The 24,317-nt window shown below is 35.0% G+C and overlaps 3 protein-coding genes and 2 long non-coding RNA genes across 5 annotated transcripts; all 5 read right to left on the reverse strand.

Moving 5' to 3' along the window:
* Window positions 1-1,206: 1,206 nt before the first annotated feature.
* On the reverse strand, window positions 1,207-2,600 carry LOC147386037 (L10-interacting MYB domain-containing protein-like). The gene is made up of 2 exons (XM_086423645.1): window positions 2,440-2,600; window positions 1,207-2,359 (listed from the first exon to the last, which is right to left on the reverse strand). Exons 1-2 carry the CDS (start codon window positions 2,542-2,544, stop codon window positions 1,673-1,675), a joined length of 792 nt encoding a protein of 263 aa, XP_086279771.1. The 5' UTR covers window positions 2,545-2,600; the 3' UTR covers window positions 1,207-1,672.
* A 3,537-nt stretch (window positions 2,601-6,137) lies between these two features.
* Window positions 6,138-7,139, reverse strand: LOC147386038 (uncharacterized). Its single transcript, XR_015172022.1, has 3 exons — window positions 7,123-7,139; window positions 6,389-6,452; window positions 6,138-6,280 (listed from the first exon to the last, which is right to left on the reverse strand). It is a non-coding gene; the product is annotated as an uncharacterized LOC147386038 (long non-coding RNA).
* Window positions 7,140-7,722: 583 nt separating this feature from the next.
* Window positions 7,723-8,327, reverse strand: LOC147386039 (uncharacterized). The gene is made up of 3 exons (XR_015171686.1): window positions 8,103-8,327; window positions 7,982-8,019; window positions 7,723-7,882 (listed from the first exon to the last, which is right to left on the reverse strand). It is a non-coding gene; the product is annotated as an uncharacterized LOC147386039 (long non-coding RNA).
* Window positions 8,328-9,650: 1,323 nt separating this feature from the next.
* On the reverse strand, window positions 9,651-12,350 carry LOC147386040 (uncharacterized). Its single transcript, XM_086423734.1, has 6 exons — window positions 11,373-12,350; window positions 11,012-11,250; window positions 10,714-10,914; window positions 10,557-10,649; window positions 10,348-10,455; window positions 9,651-10,260 (listed from the first exon to the last, which is right to left on the reverse strand). Exons 1-6 carry the CDS (start codon window positions 11,506-11,508, stop codon window positions 9,895-9,897), a joined length of 1,143 nt encoding a protein of 380 aa, XP_086279860.1. The 5' UTR covers window positions 11,509-12,350; the 3' UTR covers window positions 9,651-9,894.
* LOC147386041 (uncharacterized) lies at window positions 11,633-15,169 on the reverse strand. The gene is made up of 3 exons (XM_086423228.1): window positions 12,588-15,169; window positions 12,405-12,504; window positions 11,633-12,325 (listed from the first exon to the last, which is right to left on the reverse strand). Exons 1-3 carry the CDS (start codon window positions 15,167-15,169, stop codon window positions 11,633-11,635), a joined length of 3,375 nt encoding a protein of 1,124 aa, XP_086279354.1.
* Window positions 15,170-24,317: the final 9,148 nt, after the last annotated feature.

Consider the following 24,317-nt stretch of genomic DNA (forward strand, 5'->3'; position numbering starts at 1 on the left):
ACAAATCTAAAATAAATCAAATCTCTTAAGCTCTATTATAAACAACATATAATGCATTAGTTATTCCAGTCCTTGTCCTCTCCATGGTAACACGAGATCGACGATCTACAGGCTCACCATTATTATCATGTTCAGGTGTACCCCCTTCATCTTCCACAATTTGTTCTTCTTCAAAACGTAAGAATTCTTCATCTGCAATTGCATGATTTCTTATGAAGTTATGGAGTGTCATGCAAGCCAATGTAATATCTCGTTGTGTTTCGAATTTGTAACGTGGCATTTGCTTCAAAATTGGCCATTTTGCCTTTAAAACTCCAAAACATCGCTCTATGACATTCCTAAGTGAAGAATGCATATAATTAAAGAATTCTTTATCTGTTCTTGACCTCGACTCTCTTCTAAAATCTTGTAAATGATATGTTACACCCCGATAAGGTGCAAGGTAGCCTTCCATCAATGGATATCCAGAGTCGACCAAGTAATATTTGCCTTGAAAAAAGAAAATAACATATTAAGAACGAAGATGTGGAAATTACATTTTACTATATTTTACTATTGTATTTCATCTTAACTTTAAAATAACTAACCTGGAGGAGGATGTGGAAATTGTAACGATGACTTCGTAATAGTGTCGAGGAACACGCGAGAATCATTAGCTGATCCCTCCCATCCAGCTACGACATGTGTAAATGTCATATCAAAAGCACAAGTAGCCATAACATTTTGTGTTATACCTTTGTGTCCTCGAAATCTATTCTGATGCACTAACGGGATATGTGCACTAATGTGTGTCCCATCAATCGTCCCAACGCAATCCTTATATTTACATATTTTAAATATAAATAACGATATTTGACGTTATTAGAAATAATGATAAATAAAGGAAAATCATTAAAAAATACCTTGAAATATGGCCAATATCTTTCATTGGTTCGTATATGCATCGAGACTTCGTTGAGATTAGGAAGAACGATCAAAAGTTTTGAAATTTCAATTAAGCCTCTTAGAACTATATGAAAATATTTATTAATTGTATCTAATGAATGCCTAAAATTGGCCCTCAGTACCCTATGTCTTTCATTGTGACCCACGGTATAAACAAACATTGCAACTTGTTCTTGGACCGAGATCTTCTTTTCATCTTTTAACAGACCCATTCCTTCTAATATATCACACAAATTTAGAAAAACATGTCGTTCTATCCTAAATAAATCATTGCATGTGTTACTCTCTTCATCAATGATATGACGCACATAATCTGCTCCAGTATAAACAGAACTCCTATGTGGTTCCCTATAGATAAAAGTGTCAGCATATTGTTGTATTGCAACAATGGCACCTGTTACCAAAATATCTAACGATAGATCATCATCTACGATATTCATATCATGAACTTCATCGTTACTAGACATATCATCGTGCGTAGAAATATCTTCATCGGAATCCATAAGTCTGTATAAATACACAATTACAAATTATATAAATCCAAACCATAGAACTCAAATAACATAGATAACACAATAGACATGTTTTACATTCACCACATAACGGGCATACTACCTAATCCACAAAACATAAAAAAATAAATAGACATTGTCAATAACATACCACCATAGTCATAACCATCAATGAAAGATCGCAAAAAATATACATATCAAAAAATACACAAATACTACTTAGAAGGATTAATTCGAGCATCCTCCATCTCACCATCCAACCACCCAATACGGAGTTCATCGGTTCGCAACATGCACCAAATTTGCCTGTACTCCTTCTTCATACTGAATAATTTCAGTGCAAACCGATAACGATCACTATTAGGGATGATCTCTGTTGTTGCATCTAACAGATCAATACACTCCCTAATGCTACCAGGTTGTGTAGGTGGTGGTGGAGGTGGTGCACTACTCGCGCTCGTCCTCGACGAAACTGCTTCAATCAAACGATCAATTTGTTGTCCCAACATAGTTGCATTCGTCATTTTTTGTCGTTTGGAATGAAAATGAAAATCTCCAGATTTCTTGTGTGATGGTGCAGTAAATGTAGGGATACTATCACCATCAACATCAGTATTAGGAGAAATATCAACATGTGGCTGAGGACCTAATGGTTGTGACTCTGGTGGTTGTGTTTCTTGAACAAATGCAAGATCATCATCATCACCACCACCACCACCATCATCATCATCATCATGAAGCTCATGTTCTCCAACTCTAGATGACCCAATGGATGGACGTGCACCAGGATTAGAAGAGCTTACGACATACTCTCCAGTAGCATAGGTCCCTCCAAATAGTATGTCTAACTCTTCAACATGTTCCAATCCCTCATAACGCCATTGTGCATCAATTTTATTTTTCTACAAAATAAATAAATTTCTTTAATGGGTTTGAATAGGTAAATGTGACTTTCCTATTTGATAAACTAATCAAAAATTACCTCCAACCAAGAGTTCCACCAGTCATCGCTCGCTAATACCTTATTGTTAACAGCGTCGTAACCCACACCACTACATGCTTTTAACTTCATCCATCTAGCCCACATAGCTTTACTTTTATCCCAATGATTTTTATGTTGCTTCTTAGTATAATTGATCCCTGTCGTTGTTTGGAATTGTTTCATCAGAGATGAATACCCCGATACATTCAGTGAAGTACCAGGTCTTTTCCCCTTCTTAACCAATTCCACGGAGATATCAATCCAAATCTTATGAAGATAGGGTGTCCATCTTGCAGAATCAATTTTTGACTCTGTCTCTTTTGGTTCTGTTACTTTTTGTCTCGGCATCTGAAAACTTAAATATTCATTTAAAAATAAATAATGAATAAGGAATAATCAATAAGTTCATAAAGCAAATAACTATATAAATTTGCATTTATCTATATAAATTTTTCATGTGAGGTGAATTTAAATAAAACTTTCCTCATTAATTGATAGAATATCCAATACACATGATAGAACATAGCTAAAACAGTAATCTCGACTAATTTCAATCATTAATTGATTGACACATTGACTATGAACTATCCCACAACTTTAAAAGAAGAAAAATTAACCTAACTTGCTAACCATAAATAGTCCCCACGAACTCCAAGTTAGATTATGAGAAACCATATCCAATACACAAGATGACATAGATGAACTAATTCAAAGAAGTCCTAACAAAAAGAAGATATTCATAGGAAGAAACTTATATGAAAACATAAGGAGAAAGGTAGATAACATGATAAGGTAACACAAAATATTGCTTTAAAGAAATAAATTATATGAACAATCTACTAACTACAGTTAATTCATCAAAAATAAATGGCCTTTCATCCAGTGGGCTTATTTCTTTTGCAAATGTATGAATATACATTATAGTTGAAACTAATGGTGACAATATACATTTTTTTGACTGATTATTTCCACTTGCTTAATGTAATATTATCACACTTTTACTATAAATACTGAAAACTCAAATTATTGTAAATATTACATATCCTTAAGCCACTATAACTATGCATATGGTATGCTTATCCTTAGAAGCATAGCACCACTATATGGTTCTCTGCTGTGTGTTCACTGCTACATTAATGTCCAAAATTATTAGGGAGAGCTGCAACGGTTTGGTTGAAAAAATTCTCAAGCGAATGGAAGGTTGGAAATCTGCTATTAGCGGATGGAGGAAGGCTAACCTTATTAAAGCACGTTTTTGCTTCCATGCCAATTTACCTTCTTTCGATCCTTCCAATTCCTAAATCAATAATTCATACAATTGAACAAGATTGTGACTCGAAAAAAATTCACCTTATGCGATGGGATAAGTTGGCAACTCCAAAGAAGGAAGGAGGTCTAGGACTTTGTCGTTTAGAAGACATACACAAAATTGGGTAGCGTTCAATGGCTAACTTTTGGCAAAACATTTTTCAAAACATGAGTTAGAAGTTTTGGAATGGGCTGATTTTTGGTGAGGATGATCTCTACGGTGAGGAGATCATCATCACCAAAAATCAGCCCATTCGAAAACTTCTAACCCCATCAAAAACAGTTTACAAAAAATGGACAGTCCACGATTTTTCAACTTGTAAACATGGGTTAGAAGTTTTGGAATGGGCTGATTTTTGGTGAGGATGATCTCCTCACAGTAGAGATCATCCTCACCAAAAATCAGCCCATTCCAAAACTTCTAACTCATGTTTTAAAAAATGTTTTGCCAAAAAGTTAGCCATTGAACGTGACCCCACAAAATTAAGATGATGAAACTATGTTGGAAATTTCACACTATTCAGTCCTTATGGACATAATTCCTAAAAGGTAAATAGCTTAAGGATCAATGCATGTATACAGCTAAAGATTTTCAAAATTCTTCTCTTATTTGGAAAGCTATGGTCAAATTAATGCCATTGATGCTTCAAAATGTCAGATTTATTGTGGGCAATCACTACTAGAAAATGGACTTATACCGACGGATAGATCCGTCGCTAAATCTGCATAATTCTGTCGCAAAATAATATACCGACGGAGAGGTTTTTCGTCGGCACTCGTCGGAGTTGATAGCGTCGGTAATTGTTTTAGCGACGGCATAATAAAATTTCCGTCGCTATATCCATTATTTTCTGGAAAAAAAATTCTTGCGGAAATTTTGTTTTCATTTGTTTATTTACATCTTTACCGACAGACTTTTTAAGTCCGTCGGTATATGCTATTTTGTTAAAAAAAAAATTTTACTAAAGCCAGCCCAGCCCATATATCAATTATATCAGCTTACCACCCCCACACTGTAAATTGCTGAACCCCCCACACATCATAAATTTACAAAAGCCAGCCACCCCCCACCCTCACACTGTAAATTTACAAAAACCAGCCCAGCCCCACCCCACCTCTCACTGTAAATTGACAGTGGGGAGCCCCTCCACTGTAAATTGACAAAAACCAGCCCAGCCCAGCCCCACCCCACCTCCCACTGTAGATTGGCTTATCCTTTATGAAATTAATTAACCTACGGCAGTAGTTGAAAGTGGCAGTTTCGGTGTGATTAATAAAACAAACATAATTGTGCTGAATTTCCTACTGGTTGAAGAAGATTATTATAAGGTGAACAGAAAACTTACCATTTTTTCTCTGAATATCTCTAGAACGTTGTTGTTGACAAGCTTGAATAGATTTCTCCTGCTCATTAGCAACAGCAAGAGCAGTATTGCCCGACTTCGATCCCTTAGATTGCTCCGACTGTTGGTCAGACTCCAACGCTTGTTGGTGATGGTGAAAAACGGAATGTAATTGGCTTTCAGATCTGAAGAATATCACATGCACAAAATTAAAAGAAAAGATGTGTGAAAGCAGTTGATCACTACCTACCTATATAAGCATGAGTGGCATATACAAAAAACTAAATGATATGGTTTGCAGAGTTTCTTCGAAATTGAGGGTCAATGTAGAAAATACAGAATGCAGATCTGTTCTTAACATCAAGGAGAGCATGCACATCATAGCATGTTCAAATAAATACAATGTAAAGTGGAATGAAAATAGAAAGAAAGCCTCCAACTTCCAAGCAAATAAATTACACTAAAGTCTGCAGTTCAGTTAGGGATAGTGCAAAAAATAAGGATAAAAATTATTATCCAAGAAAATAAGACTTCTGAATTCCATTATTTTCTTAGTGTATCCAAGTTAAGAATGATGACTTGTTTGTCTCGAATAAGGAATTCAACTAAAAGTATATTATCGAAGATATTTAATTGATAATCATAACGCAAATTGGAATGGAAAAGGTAGGAAAGCTTCGAATCAAAATGAACAACAAAGACTCAAGCCTGTAGTTATGTGAAAAAAGCAAGGATGAGGATAAACTTAAGTGTTCTACAACAAGAACAAAAATTACTGTCCAAGAAATATAAAGACTTTGAAACTCCATTATTTTATTAGCACATCCAAGTTAAACAGGATGAGATATGGTGCCCTGAGTCATAAACAAACTATTTAATAGAAGAAAATGCTAGGTGAGTGGTTGGTTAAACAGGATGAGATATGGTGCCCCTTTTTATCCCTTTTAGTTATTGAAGTGAAGAACAAACCTTTTGCTGAAGTGCCATAGACTCTAAGAAGTCTCTCTCTTTCATCTTGTTTTCAAGTTCCTGAGAAAGAGACATGATAACTATTCTTCATTTCAAGACCTCCAACACAGAAAACAACTATTTATTAACAAACCTCTGACACACTCCTTGAACTGTAGCCAAGTTTCAACATCAAGCCGCAGCTCCATTGTTGAGCAGTGTCTGGTCAAAATGCCATACACCTGAGCAAACCAACCAAAACCAATGCACTTATTAAGCACCATTTTTAGAAAGAAAAGTTGAATAAATAATGAAGAGTGAGGGTTTGTGTTTTTCAATTTGATTCTTACCATGTCCTTTCCCCACCCTTCTTAATTGAGCAACATATTCCGATATCTTTTTTATGGCTTCCACCTAAACCAAGAGTTAATGAATCCAAATCAAAACCAAACCACAAACATGTCTGTCTAATCACATCCGACAATCATAATAAAAAACTTCTTTTCTGGTGTTAAAAAATAAAATATTTTAGTTTTAGAAAATTTAATGACCCCAAAATGTTGAAGATGATGGTTGCATCCTCCCATGGGCAACTCTCTACCATTGGTATTCAAGAAATGAAACCTAGATTCAAATCCCAGTCTTTAAGGTTTGCGTCACCCGCAAAGTGTATAAAACTCTTATATTTATTAAGAGTCGTGATTTTCGGACTCCCCCACATGGCATAATCAAAATACTCTCCTAACGTGGCATATGCCAGAACCCTAGATTTTATGCCTCGGATACACATCTGCACATCCCCATATGTATGAGCAGTTGTGTATCCCGAGGGGAAAAGATCTATGGTTCTAGCACATGCCACATCAGGAGAGTATTTTGAGTATGCCACGTGGGGGTGTCAGTAAATCATTACTCATTTATTAAAACATTTTGCCAGCTTAGAACCCTTTCTGAGTCTAAATCAATCTAACTAAACATTGTTCAACACCACTTTCCTAAGTAATACAAATAAAGGGATGAGCACAAATTTCAGACAAAAAAGAAAGAAAATAGTAGAAAATTAAACATGAAAGCCAAACTTCACCTGCTCAGTCAGAAGCTTCTCATTCGTCAACTTCTCCAAAGACAATACCAGCTCCATAGCTGAATCAAGAAAAATGAACAATAAATACTAAAGTAGTGGAAATAGTGTTCAATTCAGTGCATCTTAGTACATGTGAAGAAAAGCAGATAATAGCACAAATTGATCTCATACACGTATAGACCTAAGACCAATGCATGAATTCACCATAAAATGGATCTCCCAAGACTACACAACATCTACGCGTTCACCCATACATCGATGATCATGAAAAAGCAGATGCATATATAATTAATACACATAAATATTCACTACACATGCATAAAAGGCATGGAATGTATCTACAAGGCACTTACACACGACACCAAGAAATGGCACACACGATACCCCTTAACATAAATGCATAGGGGTGTATGCACATACAAATTTCCATGAATATTCCCAAAAGTGTACATCTCAAACAGGACGTACATGGTCCCCCACTAAATGCTCTTCCTTATTCTGAAACTCCTATTAAGTGCTTGCTCATCTGTCTTGGTACCCAGATGTCTATAGAATAATAAAGAATAATGATTTTCAAATCTTATTAATGCAACTTACCATCATTTTCATCTTCTGCAGCTCACCCGTGTCAACTTGCTTCTTTGCAGGACCCATCTCAATGCCCCTACTCGAGTCGCAAAATTTAATGAACTTAATGTCTCACCCAAGTCATTTTCTGAAGGGCTGATTTGCACAAACATCAGAGTTTTAGAGTCACCCCCTGCAAGCATAAATCAGTGGGGGAGAGAGTCAACAAAAGAAAGAAACAATAATATTTAACAATCTGATTAGTTAATCTAGTATGTCAACTAAGACTTACCCAATGAATCTTGAAGTAAATGTGTCAACTTGGAGTTCCTGTCAAAACCCCAAGAAATGAATCAGAATATGAAAACTGATACAAAGTTAGTCAGACATATAAGCAAACTATGGATATAAACCTATAAGGGATGTGGCTGCTTTTGTTTGCTAGAGCGGATATGATATCCCCAAGAGCTGAAAGTGATTTGTTGATGTTTTGAGCCTCCTTGAGTCGTTCCCCTTGCAAATCAGTCTTGGCAAGCCTCTCACTGCCAGCCAAAGCTTGCTCTTGGTGCACTCCCCATTTATCAGGTTTTTTGCTCTTACCATTATACAAAGCATGCTGAATAAAAGTGGAGAAAGAATAAACTATAAATATAAACACATTTTTCATGATTAAGAACATAAATGGGAAGAAAAGCCTCATTGCCACTAACCAGTAGTTGGATACAAATATCCTTAATAAAATCAAGTAAAAAATTGGATATGGATATCCAAATATAGAATCCGATATGAATATGAAATATGCTTCATCCGACTCACACGGCCACACCTAACTCATTGCCAACCCTAATCTCATATAGGATTCTAGTCATAGAAAATTACTAATGTGAGCATATACTCTTCATATGGGAGTGGGTACGTAGGATAGAAAAATATGTACAGAAAATTACCAATACAAACATATAGTCACCATATGGGAATGGGAAGGATAGCAAACTATATACCATTTGTTAAATGCTTTGCCAACATCTTGACAAACCTAACAACTTAATTAAAGTTTCAACGACTTTTTTGCTTATATTGGGTATCCCACCCTTTGGGTGAGGCTAATCCCACTGTCACATGTACCACCTCCTCATAAAGTCCTATGTGCAACTGGTTGAATTGTCCTTAGAGAGTGACCCCCACCCTTTGGGTGAGGCTAATCCCACTGTCACATGTAAATTTTATGAATTTAGATTTTATTGACAGAGAGCTATATAGAAAGAAAACAGAGAGATCAAACTTGTTTGATTTGAAGGATTACATTTGGTTTTTAATTAAAAATATTTAGAACCCAGGATTCAAATTAGGAAACAAAAACAGTACCAACCTGGTTCACAACTCCAAGAATTCCTCTTATGTCCTTAGGCGATATCTCTGCTATATACACAAGAACCTATGAGTAAAAGAATCTACGGTTATGTGACCACCTCCACATCAGAAATGGGAGAATCACAGTAAATCCCTGTGTCACCCCAGAGCATTATTCAAAAGCTTACTATGTAGGAGATTACACCCACACCAAATCCTTCCAACAACCTTACCTTCTGTATCCCATATACAAAAACCAAGAATCCTACACACAATTGGCAAATTAAAAGTAGTTAAGAATCCTACAATAATCTAACAGTAGTCAATTTATCATATGACTTGTTGGATCAAGAAACACTACCTGAAGTTGGGAGATCCTTCTTCTCAAATCTGCTTTCATAGCTACTGGAATAGTTGCCGAGTCCACACAAAGTCAAAAGTTGGATAATGTCATTATGGTAGTGGTAGGCACCTACCAGAGCAGTGCTGTAAAAGAACCTCTTGTCTGTCCACTTGTTCCGATCAAACACTCGAAAAAGAGGAAAACTAGAGTACGAATCAGAAAAAATTGAATCTTTACCTGACGAAGGACTTTCTTCATGGCATACCTTCTCCCTCCTCCTTTATCCGGGCTTGGGACCGGCAATGTAAAACGTTAGTTGTACATTGGCGGAGTTAAAAAGGTTTTACCTAATACATCTAGAGTTTTAAAATGTTTTACTTAATACATGCAAAGTTAAAAAAGGTTTTACTTAATACATGCAGAGTTATCTAATATAGTCTAAGTATTGTACGAAGATAATACAAAAAAAGTTAAATGTCATGGGAAAGACAAACAAGCATATAGAAAAAGTCTCATAACCCATGGCTAGGAGGATGACCGTCTGGAAACATAGTGCGGAAGTACTGCGCTATTTGCTCTTGCACCTGACTCTGGATTTGACTTTGCATTTGATTCTGCATCTCAACAAACTTCTCCTCATGTTCTCTTTTATTTTCCTCTAACGTTTGTTGTAGATTGGTCAACTGAGATTGCATTTCGGCATAACTAGTACGAGATGAACGAAAAGAGGAGCCAAAAACTGATTTCGGTGTCGGGCCTAGACCATATGTACGCACTCGACCATGCCCATCTGGTCCAAACGCGTTAGTGAATATCTTCTCGCCTATAGGCGTAGAATCTGATCCACCACTTTTTTCATGATCCATTTGCATTTTAGCCTATACAACAAAAATGAACTAATTAGTATGAACTTATTCAAATTTATTTATTTGGCATTATATTAAAATTTATTGAAGATCACATACCATAAGCTCAGCCGACTTAGGATCAGATGGTGACCCATTTTTTTTAATATGGGTTTTCCTAAAGACTTCAGCTCGAGTAGGTAAATTACCCGGTTCTCTACCCTCACCCTTTAGTAACACAAACATAATCATATTAAATATATGTCATAAATCACATTGAATATTAGAAGATAATGAAATAATCAAAATGACAGATATTAGATACGCACCAATTCATGACGATATTGAGCACAACTTTTTGTCCCCCCAACATGTTTGATTACTTGATTTTTTCTATTCTCACTGTTCCTCTTGGATACAACCTACACAAATTTCATAAAATTATAATAAAGGATTGTTAATTAACAAATTCTTAATAATTTATACCTGAGCCTCAGGAGTACTCCAATAGTGGACGAGCCAGGTCCAATCGGCTTCTGAGACGTTGTTAGGAATATTAAGCAATCTTTCTTCATCCGTATCGAATTGTAGGTAATTCTGTTTTAAGTCATTCTTCCAACCTTTATATTTCATTGACATGGATAGCATTACCCAATCTCTTTTATCATCATCAATCTCAACAAATCTCTAAAAAATAAACATTACAAAAAAAATAATAAACATATATCATATTGTTAAGGCAAACGTAAAACAATACCTAAAATATAAAGTAATTTATATTTACCTGAACCTCTCGCCACAAGGAATCCTTTGCATGCTCTGGAACCTCAGTCCATGACTTGAATTGCAATGGGGCATGACCAGAATGCCTCACAACGTACCCTAAGAAATGTGTAAAATGGCTAGAATTTTTTCCTATTGGTTGACAATGAGCATTCCAATCTACTAACATCTTCTGCCCTACTTTTTGTCCAAAATTTCCTACACCTCGCGTAGGCCCTCTTCTTCTAGTACTGCTAGAAGCTGTTTAAAGAGTTAAAAAAATATAACAAAACAAGAAATATGTCAATGAAAACTTATTTAGACAAACATTGTATTAATGATACTACAAGGTATTCAAAATAACTTAATAAAATATATCATACCTGTATTACTACTCCCATTTCTACCTCTCATAGATGGTCTAGCTATACTCGATGATGCATCTGAGATTGAATTTGAGGGGTTATTTCTCCCCTCTGTCTGTTGGACCACTTGCTTGGATGATTTTCTACGCAACATATCTAACCAACAATTTCTCAGATAATTAAAATCAATATATTCATCAAATGACAGAGTAATTTCATTTTATTAAAACGAACTATTATTATAAAAAAAAACAACAATTTACACAATCAATCATATACTAGATGTAATCGTCATCATCATCATTAATGAAGCCTTGATCATCACCAACATATCCTTCGACAAGTACTCCTTGGATATCGTTCCTATTCCAAGTGATAATATCATCATTTGTATCGATTGCATTTTGATGCAACCCTGGCTCATTATCTTGGAAAGGTTCTGCTACTACATCATCTTCCGGCTCCATATTGTATAAGTCTCGTGGTTGTGTATTTATTACAACACGCCAATCACAATGGGTGTTGTCTTTTATATAAAAAACTTGTTGTGCTTGATTTGCAAGAATGTATGGTTCGTTGGTGGCTAAGGTCCGTGTAACATTCACACACTTGAAACCATATTCATCTTGCTTGAATCCCCCACGGTTTATGACATCCCACCAATGACATTTGAATAGTATGACTCGATTCCCACCTGGATACTTCAGCTCTAAAACATCATTTAAGATGCCATAGTATCCCACATTACCTATCACCGAATTAGTGTCCTTAGCGCTTGCAAAACTATGTGTTTCTGCAAAGACAAATACTCCACTATTTTGAGTTTTTCTCCGGCTATCTCGTTCTTTGGTGTGAAATCTAAAGCCATTTACAATGAAGCCCTTAAAACAAATCACATTATGAGAAGGGCCAAGAGCTAACTGATAGATTTGTTCATTTACGTCTTCACCATTTAATCGCATTTGTGAAACCTATTAAGATCAAAAAATGAAATTAATACATTTAAAACTATATTTAAGTGGGTTAATTTTGATAATATTTATCACATACATGATGTTTGAACCATTCAGCGAACTCCTTCACATGTTTTCGCTCCACATCCCTAATACTCATGTGATTATGAGTGTCTTTAATCATCTGTTTGTGTTGTCTGTACAATAAATTATTTCATTGATTAAGGACTACTATCAATTATGAATATAAATAAAAATATTTTGAAATGATTTATCTTACCGAACAAATGGAGCAATTTCATTACAGTTGTTTAGCACGTATAGACGAGCTTGTTCCCACTCACTCCGTCCCAACATTTGTGAGATTGCCTTTCCTATAACACGGCCATTTTCTTTGAAAATTGACAATTTTTCACTTGAACCATCATCAACAACATCATTATTACGCACTGGTCGATTGAACCTCGTTTCAATCCCATGCAAGTACCTCGAGCAAAATGTCAACGATTCTTCACAAAGATACCCTTCAGCAATAGAACCCTCTGGATGATTTTTATTACGTACATATGACTTTAGCCTGTGCAAGTACCTTTCTATTGGATACATCCACCTATATTGTACTGGTCCGGCCAACTTGGCCTCATCGGCTAAATGAATAGGCAAATGTACCATAATATCAAAGAAAGACGGCGGAAATATCATCTCCATTTTGCAAAGTGTTAACGCAATCTGAGATTCAAGGCGTTCTAACTCCTCTATCCTTAGAACCTTACAACATAATTGTCTGAAGAATGTGGACAACTCAATCAAAACCAAACACACATTCTTAGGCAAGATTCCTCTTAGCGCAAGTGGAATAAATTGTTGCATTAAAACATGACAATCGTGACTCTTGAGCCCTGATATTTTGCATTGTTTGACTTGAACACACCTTGAGAAATTAGACGAATAACTATCTGGTACTTTTACATCCTTCAAGCATTCACAAAATTTCTTTTTCTCAACTGAAGACATTGTGTAACATGCAGGTGGTAGTAACAACTTTCCCCCATTCGATATCGGGTGAAGTTCTTTTCTTATACCCATTAATTGCAAATCAAGACGGGTCTTCAAATTGTCTTTTGTTGAACCCTCAATGTTCAATAATGTTCCGATCACATTCTCACACACATTCTTTTCAATGTGCATAACATCCAAACTATGACGCAACAAAAGATCTTTCCAATACGGTAAATTGAAAAAAATGCTCTTCTTCTTCCAATTCTTCGGTAATTTGCAATCATCCCTTTTTCTTTTCCTCCCATCCTTATCTTTATCTGCCTTACCAAATATAATTTGCTCATAGTCACGTAATTGATCGAACACATTCTCGCCAGTCAATGGTTTTGGCGCAACTCCCAACTCATTTCTGCCATTAAAGGACATTTTATTATGTCGAAATTTATGATCAAGTGGTAAGAATCGACGATGTCCTAAGTAACATTCTTTATTTCCTTTTTGCAATCGTATTGAACAAGTATCCTTGTGACAGGATGGACAAGCAAGTTTTCCTTTAGTGCTCCATCCTGACAAGTTAGCATATGCAGGAAAGTCACTGATAGTCCATAAAACCGCTGCATGCATCCGAAAATTTTGTTTTGTTGATGCATCATATGTTTTAACTCCTTCTATCCACAATTCATGCAATTCATCCACTAATGGTTGTAGGTAAACATCGATGTCATTCACGGGAGCCTTAGGACCAGGAATAAGCAACGACATTATAAAAGAGGTTTGCTTCATACACATCCATGGCGGGAGGTTATATGGAATCAAAACAACGGGCCATGTACTGTGAGGAGTACTCATGTAACTAAAAGGAGTGAAGCCATCAGTGACTAATCCAAGTCTAACATTCCGAGGTTCAGAACCAAATGATGGGTATTTATTATCTAAAGCTTCCCACGCCATAGAGTCTGCTGGATGCCTCATTACCCCATCTTTTATACGATATTCGACGTGCCATTTCATATGTTGAGCTGTTTTTGAAGACATAAACAACCTCTTAAGCCTAGGAATCAATGGAAAATGACGCAAAATCTTTGCAGGTATTTGCTTCTCTTTTGAAGACGAATCGGAGGGATTTTCAAATGATTGGCATTTAACAGTTTTCCACCTAGACTCACCACATACTGCGCATGCATTTGCATTCTCATGTTCTTTCCAGAATAACATGCAATCATTCGGGCACGCATCTATCTTATTGTAATGTAAACCAAGTCCTCGCAAAATCTTCTTCGATTCATAGTAATTCTTTGGCAACTTTTCTCCAACAGGAAATGCATCTTTTAACAACTCAAGTAACATATCGAATGATTTATTACTCCATCCGTTAAGACATTTCAGGTGTAACAACTTTACAATGAAAGATAGTTTTGAAAATTTAGTGCAACCCGGGTATAACTCAGTCTCAACATCCTTCAACATTTCATAAAACTTGTTTGCATCATCGTTTGGCTCATCCGAACCATCATCATTTAACTCATTAACCTCTTCATCATCAAAATTAGGGATTCCGAATGCATCTTGTAACATCCCTTGCATATCATCACCCTCTTCAGACTCATCACTATTATCTTCATCTTCAAATTTCTCTCCATGGTAAGTCCAACGAGTATAATGTTTATTCATCCCATACCATAATAAGTCACCATGCACGTTATCTCGATCCTTTAAAATCGCATTGAGACATCTGACACATGGGCACTTAATCATGTTACCAAACCTTGAACGAGAAAATGCAAAATCTAAGAACTTAATAACTCCTTCATCATACTCAAGGGTACTTCTAGGCAACTGAATCCAACTTTTATCTATTGGCATGTCCACTTTACGACGACGTCACCTTTAAACCAATAACACAAGGTCACACACACAAAAGAACATATCACAAGAATGTTAATTTAAAACGAAAAAGAGAATCTTTAGTAGTATATGGGATAAGAAAAATGTTGAAAATTCATATAGTACATTTTCTGTATGAAAATGTAAGTATAAGCTAACAACTAGCATTATAACAATTCTCAATTCCAAAGGTGGTATCATCATTATTAGGAAATGATTAATTAATAAATGTAACAGAATATAAATTATACGTTGGTTACTAAAACAATTATTAAATAATAGAATCATTAATCATTAAGTTATAAAATATTAATTATAATGTGGCATATAAGTGGAAGTCAATTCTAAAAGATCATTTAATGAAGTCTTGTTAAAGCCAAGACTTCCCATATCATATGGAGATAAGTTAGAGAAGAGGCTAATACTTGCTTGAAACAATGAAGAAGTTAAGAAAATAGAGGAAGCTAAGACTAATAAACTAGAGCTGTCATTGGATCCCATATGGATCGATGGATTTGGAACCAGCCCAAATAAGAGTCAGAATAGATCTAGTTTTATTGGATCGGATCTTTACATTTAGATCTAAATTTGATCCGATGCAATTTGATTCAATTAACTATAATTCAATAATGGAAACATACAATCAAAACTACATCCAATCATCTAAATTAAAAAAAAAAAAAATTATTCCTTTTTTACTATTAATAATTAAAATATTTCAGCTACATGAGCTCAAACAGAAAATAATAACAAAAAATACCCAACCTCTTATGCTGTACAGCTTATATTTACTGTCCCACCTAGCAAACCCCAATCATGATCATAACGACCAATCATCAAAAAACTTTATCCAAGTTTTAGGGTCCACCTAGCAATTCCAATGGAGTATACAAGTAGAAGGGATTTTCTTCTTAATTATAACCATAAATATTATTTAATTACCATATAATATTCTAAATAAAAAAATGTCATTTTTCTTTGTTTAACATAGAGGAGCCCTATGAGGAGTACCTTTCCTCTTCTTGAGAGATAGAGATGAAATTGAATTTGTATCACCATTCTCATCAAAATCGATATACATTATATTGTTATAAACAAACTACCAAACAGGAAATATAGAGATTTTAGTACTTGATACTTGGCAAGAGGCCTAATCTTTTTGAACACGAGGGACTTGATGTCCTTCTTATGGAACTCTTTTAATGCTAAATTATTCTCAGAAATTTCTTCCAGTTCGCGGATTCAACATAAAATTCAGCATCAGATTTGGCATTAATCTAATCAATAGTTCAAGAAAGATTTTTGAAAGATAAATCACAATAATAATAAGAGATCATAGGATCAATCCAGGAATTAGGATTTTATAAAGTAAATTGAAAATTTTGAAACTGAGTCAAAAACAGATTTCGTTTTGGATTGTTTTTCATAGTGAAGAAAGAACTGAACTCACTAAAGTCTTTTCTGAGTTTCTTTGATTTTTAAAGCTTCGAATTCAAACCTAGTTTGTCCACCATTTCCATTTGCAAACGTAACAGAACTTTATTAACGATATCTAATTAGACTTTTAAAATCGGAGAGCTCAAAACAGAAGACTTTTAATTAGGTTTTGAGGATCAACTTGGAAAATAAAATAAAACACAGATCTATTTACCTTGGTTTGATCGATGAGAAACCCTAGACCTCTAGTCGAAAATCTGAAATTGTTGAACGAATCGATCTCTTCGTCCCTAATCAGCTCTCTCCTCGGATCTAATCTTCGTCCCTGATCAGCTCGATGCCTCAAGATTCAGCTCGATCTCTTCGGATCAAAAACGGAGATTTCATTTGATTTCAGATGTCGAAATCGAGAGATTCAATTTGGTTCAAGGGAAATAGAAACGAAGGAAATCAGAGAGCTCGTTCGGTTGGGAAAACAAAGAAACAAGTGTTTCGTTTACTTCAGGAAAATGAAAGGAGAAGGAAAAAAAAATTGAGAAAATAAACTCTTTACCGACGAAATCTTTTTTAATCCGTCGCTAAAAGCTCTCTACACCGACGGATAGAATTTTGCCGTCGCTAAATCTCGTCGCTTTATATCACTTTTCCTGTAGTGAATGGTAAAAATATCTCTTTAATGTTTCATAATTGGAGAGGCAATGACGCACTAGTTGAATTATTTCCTTTCGCCAGCGGTTCTCTTCAGTTGGGACAAGCGTGGACAAATAGAAGGTGGAATCTAGAGAGGGTTGAAGTTCTTTATGGTGAAGATGTTGCAAACTTGCATGGCTTTATTCAGGTGCAACAGGGTATTAATCTGATGGGCTGTTCACTTCAAAATCTGCTTTGGAGGTTGTTTGGGCTCATCACTAAAATAAATCAGAAATAGACAATAATCTGAAAATTGGAATGTCCTCATAAAATTCAGATTTTCAGGTGGAAAATTATTCATCATATTTGCCTCTTAGACGAAGTCAGGAAGAGAAGAAAAAGGAATATATCCCAAAAAAGGAATCCAACAAAATTGTTCAATCGACTCCATTCCAAGAGATTACATTGTAATTGATTCCTATAAAAAGGAATCCAAAACCAAGGTGGATACCCATTCACATAACACATATATCCCAAAAAAATCAGAAAAAAACCCCTAAAAATATAATCAATGAAAAACATCCAAAAATCAACATCAAAATTCTTTAAAAAAATCACTAAGAACAGAACTTAAATCAGAATATATATATATATATATATATATATATATATATATATATATATATATATATATATATATATATATAACTTGAAAGTGATGTAAAAGAAACCTTACCTTTGTTCGATTTGAGAAACCCTAACGGAGTTGGCGGAGTTGAAAGAAGCTTGAAGAAGAAGAGATTACAAAGAGGAGTTGGCGGAGTTGACGGAGTTGATGAGAAATTTTGGGGAAGAAGATGAGATTATAGAGAGGTATTGAGAGATTCAACAAGAACGACGATGTTTGTGTTGTCGTCTGTGTTGGAAATCAACAAAACGAAGGGTTTTAGGTTTGTAATGTTGTTGGAAATTCAGAAAAAGATGAAGGGTATTTTAGTCTTTATACCTGAACCGTTTTCGGTGATTTGCTTTGCGCAGAAGCAGAATGAAGAAGCCCTCTTTAGAGGACTCTTGATAAGAGCTATTTTCAGGCTTTTTTTGATATTGATAAGAGCTGAAGAAGCCCAAACGAACAGTGTTTATTGGGCTTTTTAGGCTTAAAAGTTAAAAGAGCATAAGGAGCGGGCTTTCGAAGCCCAAACGAACAGCCCCTAACTGTCCAACTGCATGAAAGTAGTGATGTCATTCATCAACTTTGCAATTTTTGACGGTGGAAAGTATTTAGCGAGGAACTTTTTCGCAAAGTCATCCCAAGTGGTAATAGATTCCCTTGGCAATGAGTTCAACCAATTCTTAGCCATGTCCCTTAATGAAAATGGAAATAACCGCAACCGGATGGCATCATCTTCAACACCATTATACTTAAACGTGGCACATATCTCTAGAAAATTAGCTAAATGTGCATTAGGATCTTCGACATGTGAACCCCCAAACTGAGATGCTTGTACTATTTGAATAATCGCCGGCTTGAGTTCAAAATTGTTGGCTTGTATCGTTAGACGACGAATACTAGTGTGAATCCCATCTAATAATGGAACAGCATAGTCCCGCATAAACTTAGGGCCTTCATTACCATTAGTTTGGTCGGCCATTGTATGGTGTTGAGAAGCTTCTTGCTTATTCTTTCTATTTCTTCGACAAGTTTTCTCGATCTCAAGATCCAAAGGAATAAGTTCTGAATTTCCCGTACTACGCATACACTAGCCAAACTCTTACAAAATAAAGAAAAGTTTGATCTAAAATCAAATAAGATTGAATTAATATTAACAAAAAAGATTAATAAATTAATCCCCGGCAGCGGCGCCAAAAACTTATTGTCTAAATTTACGCACGCAAGTATACGTATCGAAACAAGTAATAAAGTGATAAGAAAGTATCGTTCCCACGGAGACTAAATACTAATCTATTGCTAATTACCAATTTATCTCACTCTAATTTTATCCAAACAAAAGCAAAAATAGGAATTAAAACTAAACAAGAAAACTAACAGAGAAAATAAACTTGTAGATTTAAAATCAATGAGTGATAAAATCTAGGTTTATAATTTTCCCCAAACAATCCACTTGATTTAATTCTCCTTCCCTCTATGATAAATTAATCCACTATGGTTGTCATCCAAGAACACTAAATTCTCTACAAGCCTCTTCCGATGGTCATGTAAAAATACTCTTCTAGACTAATTCCCTATATGCCTATGAGAATCAAATCAAGAAGAATTCATTAAGAATAAGTTCTCATAAGGAACGCACATGCAACCTAAGTATATTCCTATCTCAAATTAGCATATGTTAATCTATCTAGGTCATGAACACAAAATAACTCTGCCGATATTATTAAGGTTCACCAAATTAATTCAATCAATGATCAGTTAATCAAATCGCATTAAACATTGGATAGAATAAACAATCACATGTGGGATCATAGAAAAAAGAAAGAAAACTAATCAAATATCATGAATGGGTTCCATTATAATCCTAGAATAGAAATTAGTTCATCATTGAAAAGAAAACAAAATCACAAAAGTATTCAGTCATTCTTAGATTACAAAATTAAGAGAAGAGTTAAAGTTAAAGAAGATAAAACTCAAGAGCCGATCTCCAATTCCCGTCCTCCTTCTCAATCTTCTACCTCCAAGAAAAACCCCAAAACTTCTATCCCCAAATAAAGGTTAAACTTTCCTATTTATAGATATGGAGTCATTAGGGTTTAAGAGTCCCAAAATCCGTCTCTAATTCGGTCACCACAAATTAATCGTGTAAAGCTGGAAACGTAGGCAGGCCATGGCTTCCCAATATATCATGCCGCGACGTGTATTTTTATATTTCTGTTATGCCTTTCTTGAATTCCAGTCGCGGCCTCGTTTTCTATCAAGCTGCGGCTTGAAGACTTTCTAGCTTGTATGCTTAGCTTCCTTCTTCCGAGAGTGAACAAATTTGAGTCCAGAATTTTTCCTAAACGTATGCAAACATCCCAATGTTCCATATTGTTACTAATCTGTAAAATAAGCATAAAAATCAAATAAAAACATATAAACATATAAAAAGTATAAAACTAACTAAACTTAAATAAAAACAACTAAAAGACTCTAAAATTAACAGAATATTATATTTAAAAGTGGTTAATTCGTAGGTATAAAACTTACTAATCAAAAGTCCTCTCCCATTCATAAAGAATCAGGATCAAGTAAGGTGTCCCCTTACACACACACATACAAAATACTGTCCCTAAGTAGAAAGTTCTCTTTTTCTTGGATAAATGCTTTGTGGTTAGAAAAGTCCCCTCCCCATCAACAAATACTCCTCCCACCTACACACACACACACACACACACACACACACACCAAACATTGAGAAACATGGCCAGTAACTTTGCTACGTCTTCTCATTTTCCCAAATCTATGCTCACCTTTTCTCTTCTCCTCCTCCTCTTCCTTATTTTCAACCAACCTTGCCATGCCCAAAACAAAAACATTTTGTACAGCGGTGAACATCTCCCTCCTGAGGGCTATCTCAGATATAATTACTACACTTGGTCATGCAACGAGATTGTAATCTTGTGCTTTATGACAATGGCAATGCAGTTTGGTCTATAAAAATGGGTGGGTTGGCCAGAGATTGCTCTTGTTATATGCAGAGCGATGGGAATCTTGTGAGCTATGACCAGAACAAGAAGCCCATTGGGGCTACTTTCACTGTGAGAGGCAAGGACCAATATGTCCTCGTTCTTCAGAAAGATAGAAATCTAGTTGTCTACGGTGATGCAATTTTTCATTTTGGAACTAGAAGAGGTGTTACGGGTGCAATTTCTACTGTCCCAGTGATTAATCAAAATGAAACTAATAGTCTCTCTTGATGTTTGAGAGTACAAATTTGAACCTTATCCTAAAAGGCATGTTTAGTACTAGGGGTGCACATGGTTCGGATTGATTCAGATTTTGGCAAAATTGGAACCGAACCAAACAAGATCGGTTCTACAAATTTGAAACCGAACCAATCCAATTACCCTATAGAACCGAACCAATCCAATCCAATATTGGTTCTGATTGGTTCGGATCGGTTCTCGATTCTCATACTTATTGAAGATAGATACCTTCTTCCTCAATCCAAACATTTTATCTCCTCCAATCTTCAAACCTTAAAAACAAGTAGGACTTTTTTTAAGTGTGGATTTTGGGATAATAAAAAAATTAAAAATTTTCTATATTTCATTTAAGAAATTTGATGTAGATGAGGTTCAATAAGTAGAAAATAGTATATTTTATAGAAGATGAGTTCAAGAAGTTGAAAATGAAAAAAATTCTCTAAGAAAAATGAAAGGGTTTTGGCTTGAGGTTTAAAATAATGACATTTAAGCCATTTTATGTTATTCTCCTAAACAAATAAGAAATATATTGAAGATCCATTCGAGAAGAATTTAAATTTATTTACCGTTAATTGAAGGCGCCTGAGAGATCGATAGCTTAGAGATTTATTGAAACTTTTTGAATTAGAGAGAGAGAGAGAGAGAGAGAGAGAGAGAGAGAGAGAGAGTTCAATCTTCATTTTCCGATAAGTTAGCGAGGTAGTGAGGTGAGATGAGTGAAAGAGACGATTGAGATTGAGAATGACGGCGACTAGGGTTCTGTTTTCAGAATTCTTCGAATAGGAAGAAGAAGAAAGAAATAAAAAATCGAAAATTTTATTTTTTAAATATATATATATATATATATATGGATGGCGTTATTACGACCCCCTTTGCGACACACCATTTTGTCTTATATGGGCAAAAATGTTTGGAATGGGCTGATTTTTTGTGAGGATGATCTCTGTGATGAGGGGATCATCCTGGCAAAAAATCATCCAATTCCAAAATTTGTAACCCCATCAAAATTGATTTACAAAAATTGGACGGTCAAGAAGTTTCATAATGAGCTGATTTTTGGCAAGGATGATCTCCTCACCATACAGATCATTCTCACAAAAAATCAGCCCATTCCAAGCATTTTTGCCCATATAAGACAAAATGGTGTGTCGCACAGGGGGTCGTAATAACCCGACCCTATATATATATATATATATATATATATATAAAATTGGTTCGGTTTTTGGATTGGTTCGGTTCTATTATATCCTAATCCGGAACTGAACCAAATTAATCGGATTTTTTTTCTTCAATCCGTACCCGAACCGTGGGTGTGTTTAATCCGAACCAATCCAATCCAAAGGCTTCGGATCTCAGATTTACCCAAGCCAATGTGCACCCCTATTTAGTACCCTTTTAATTGTTGCTTTTTCATCGGTACTTTTTTTTTTGTCAGTTCAAAGATATACTATATATATATGGGAAATGTTCAGCAACAAACATTTTGACAAATATTTTGGCAAAACATTTTTCAAAACATGGGTTAGAGGTTTTGGAATGGGCTGATTTTTGGTGAGGATGATCTCTACGGTGAGGAGATCATCATCACCAAAAATCAGCCCATTCCAAAACTTCTAACCCCATAAAAAATGGTTTACAAAAAATGGACGGTCCACGATTTTTCAACTTGTAAACTGGGGCTAGAAGTTTTGGAATGGGCTGATTTTTTGTGAGGATGGTCTCCTCACCGTAGAGATCATCCTCACCAAAAATCAGGCCATTCCAAGACCTCTAACCCATGTTTTGAAAAATGTTTTGCCAAAATGTTTGTTGCTGAACGGGACCCATATATATATATATATGAGCAGCGTTCTGTACACAATATTCTAGACAACATTTTATCTTATATGGCAAAATAGTTTCGGAATGGGCTGATTTTTGCGAGGATGATCTATATGGTGAGTAGATCATCCTCACAAAAAATCACCCGATTCTAAAACTTCTACCACTATGAAAAGTGGTTACAAACTAATGGTTAAAAAGAACGATCTACGATTCTTTATCTTGTAAATTGAGGTAGCAATTTTAGAATGATTGATTTTTTGCAAGGATGATCCCCTCACCATGGAGATCAACCTTACAAAAAATCAACCCATTTTGAAACTTTTTGCCCATATAAGACAAAACACGTTGTCTAGAATGTTATCCACGGATCCTGACCCTATATATATACACTAGAGTTTTAGGCATGGGCATCCTCTTTTCAGTTAAGGGTTTATAAAAAAAGAAAAAAAAGTTGGAGTACGTGTTGACAATTTTAACACGACCTTCGAACATTAAACTAAATTAATGAGTTTGGGTCAAGTTTAATTGGATTTAGGGTATTATTGAAACTTTTTAAGATCATAGAGGTAAAAGATGAAAAATTATAAAGCGAGATTAAATGGTAAAAAAGAAAATATAGTAAATTTATATGAGTGAAATGTAAAAAAATAAAAATAAAGTGGATCCCACAAAACTATAATTTGATGGAAATGTTAAGGGGCATAAAAAAAAAGTTGGAAAGAATATATTATTGAAGAATTTTGAGATTAAATAAGTAAAAGATGAAAAATAATAAAACAACTGGGTAAAAGAAGAAATATAATAAAATTAGAGGAGTAAAAATAAAGTTAAAGAGGATAAATAGAAAAAACAATAAACTGGTTAAAGTGGATCTCATAGAAAGGTTTGTGCCTCACAATTGTACCAAAGTAAGTGACCTAAAAGTCTAAAAATGACTAAGCACTAAATTACATGCTACTTGACTTAGATTTCTTGAATTTGACTCAAAATTAAGGGTCGACTGCAACAAAAGAGACTTTAATGACAATCAAAAACTGCTATTAAGTACTTTTTATAGCAGTTAATTTCTAAATGTTGTAATTCACCATGCTATGCTTCTTTCATATTGTTTTGAAAAACGTTATTAAATTGACTAAGCTTGACCCCAAGCCAAATGTTGGTTCTCACATGAGTTGAATTACCTTCCTAATCTCATCTTGTTAAAAATATATTAAAGGTGATCAACTCTTGGTCCTTCTAATCTTGTTCATAATTCAAGAGGTTTTCATGTTATTCCTTACAAATTGACCATATTCAAGAGGTTATGGCACTTTTC

This window comes from Akebia trifoliata, chromosome 14 (assembly GCF_017979445.1).
Source record: "Akebia trifoliata isolate Shusen 1 chromosome 14, ASM1797944v1, whole genome shotgun sequence".
Lineage (NCBI taxonomy): Eukaryota > Viridiplantae > Streptophyta > Magnoliopsida > Ranunculales > Lardizabalaceae > Akebia > Akebia trifoliata.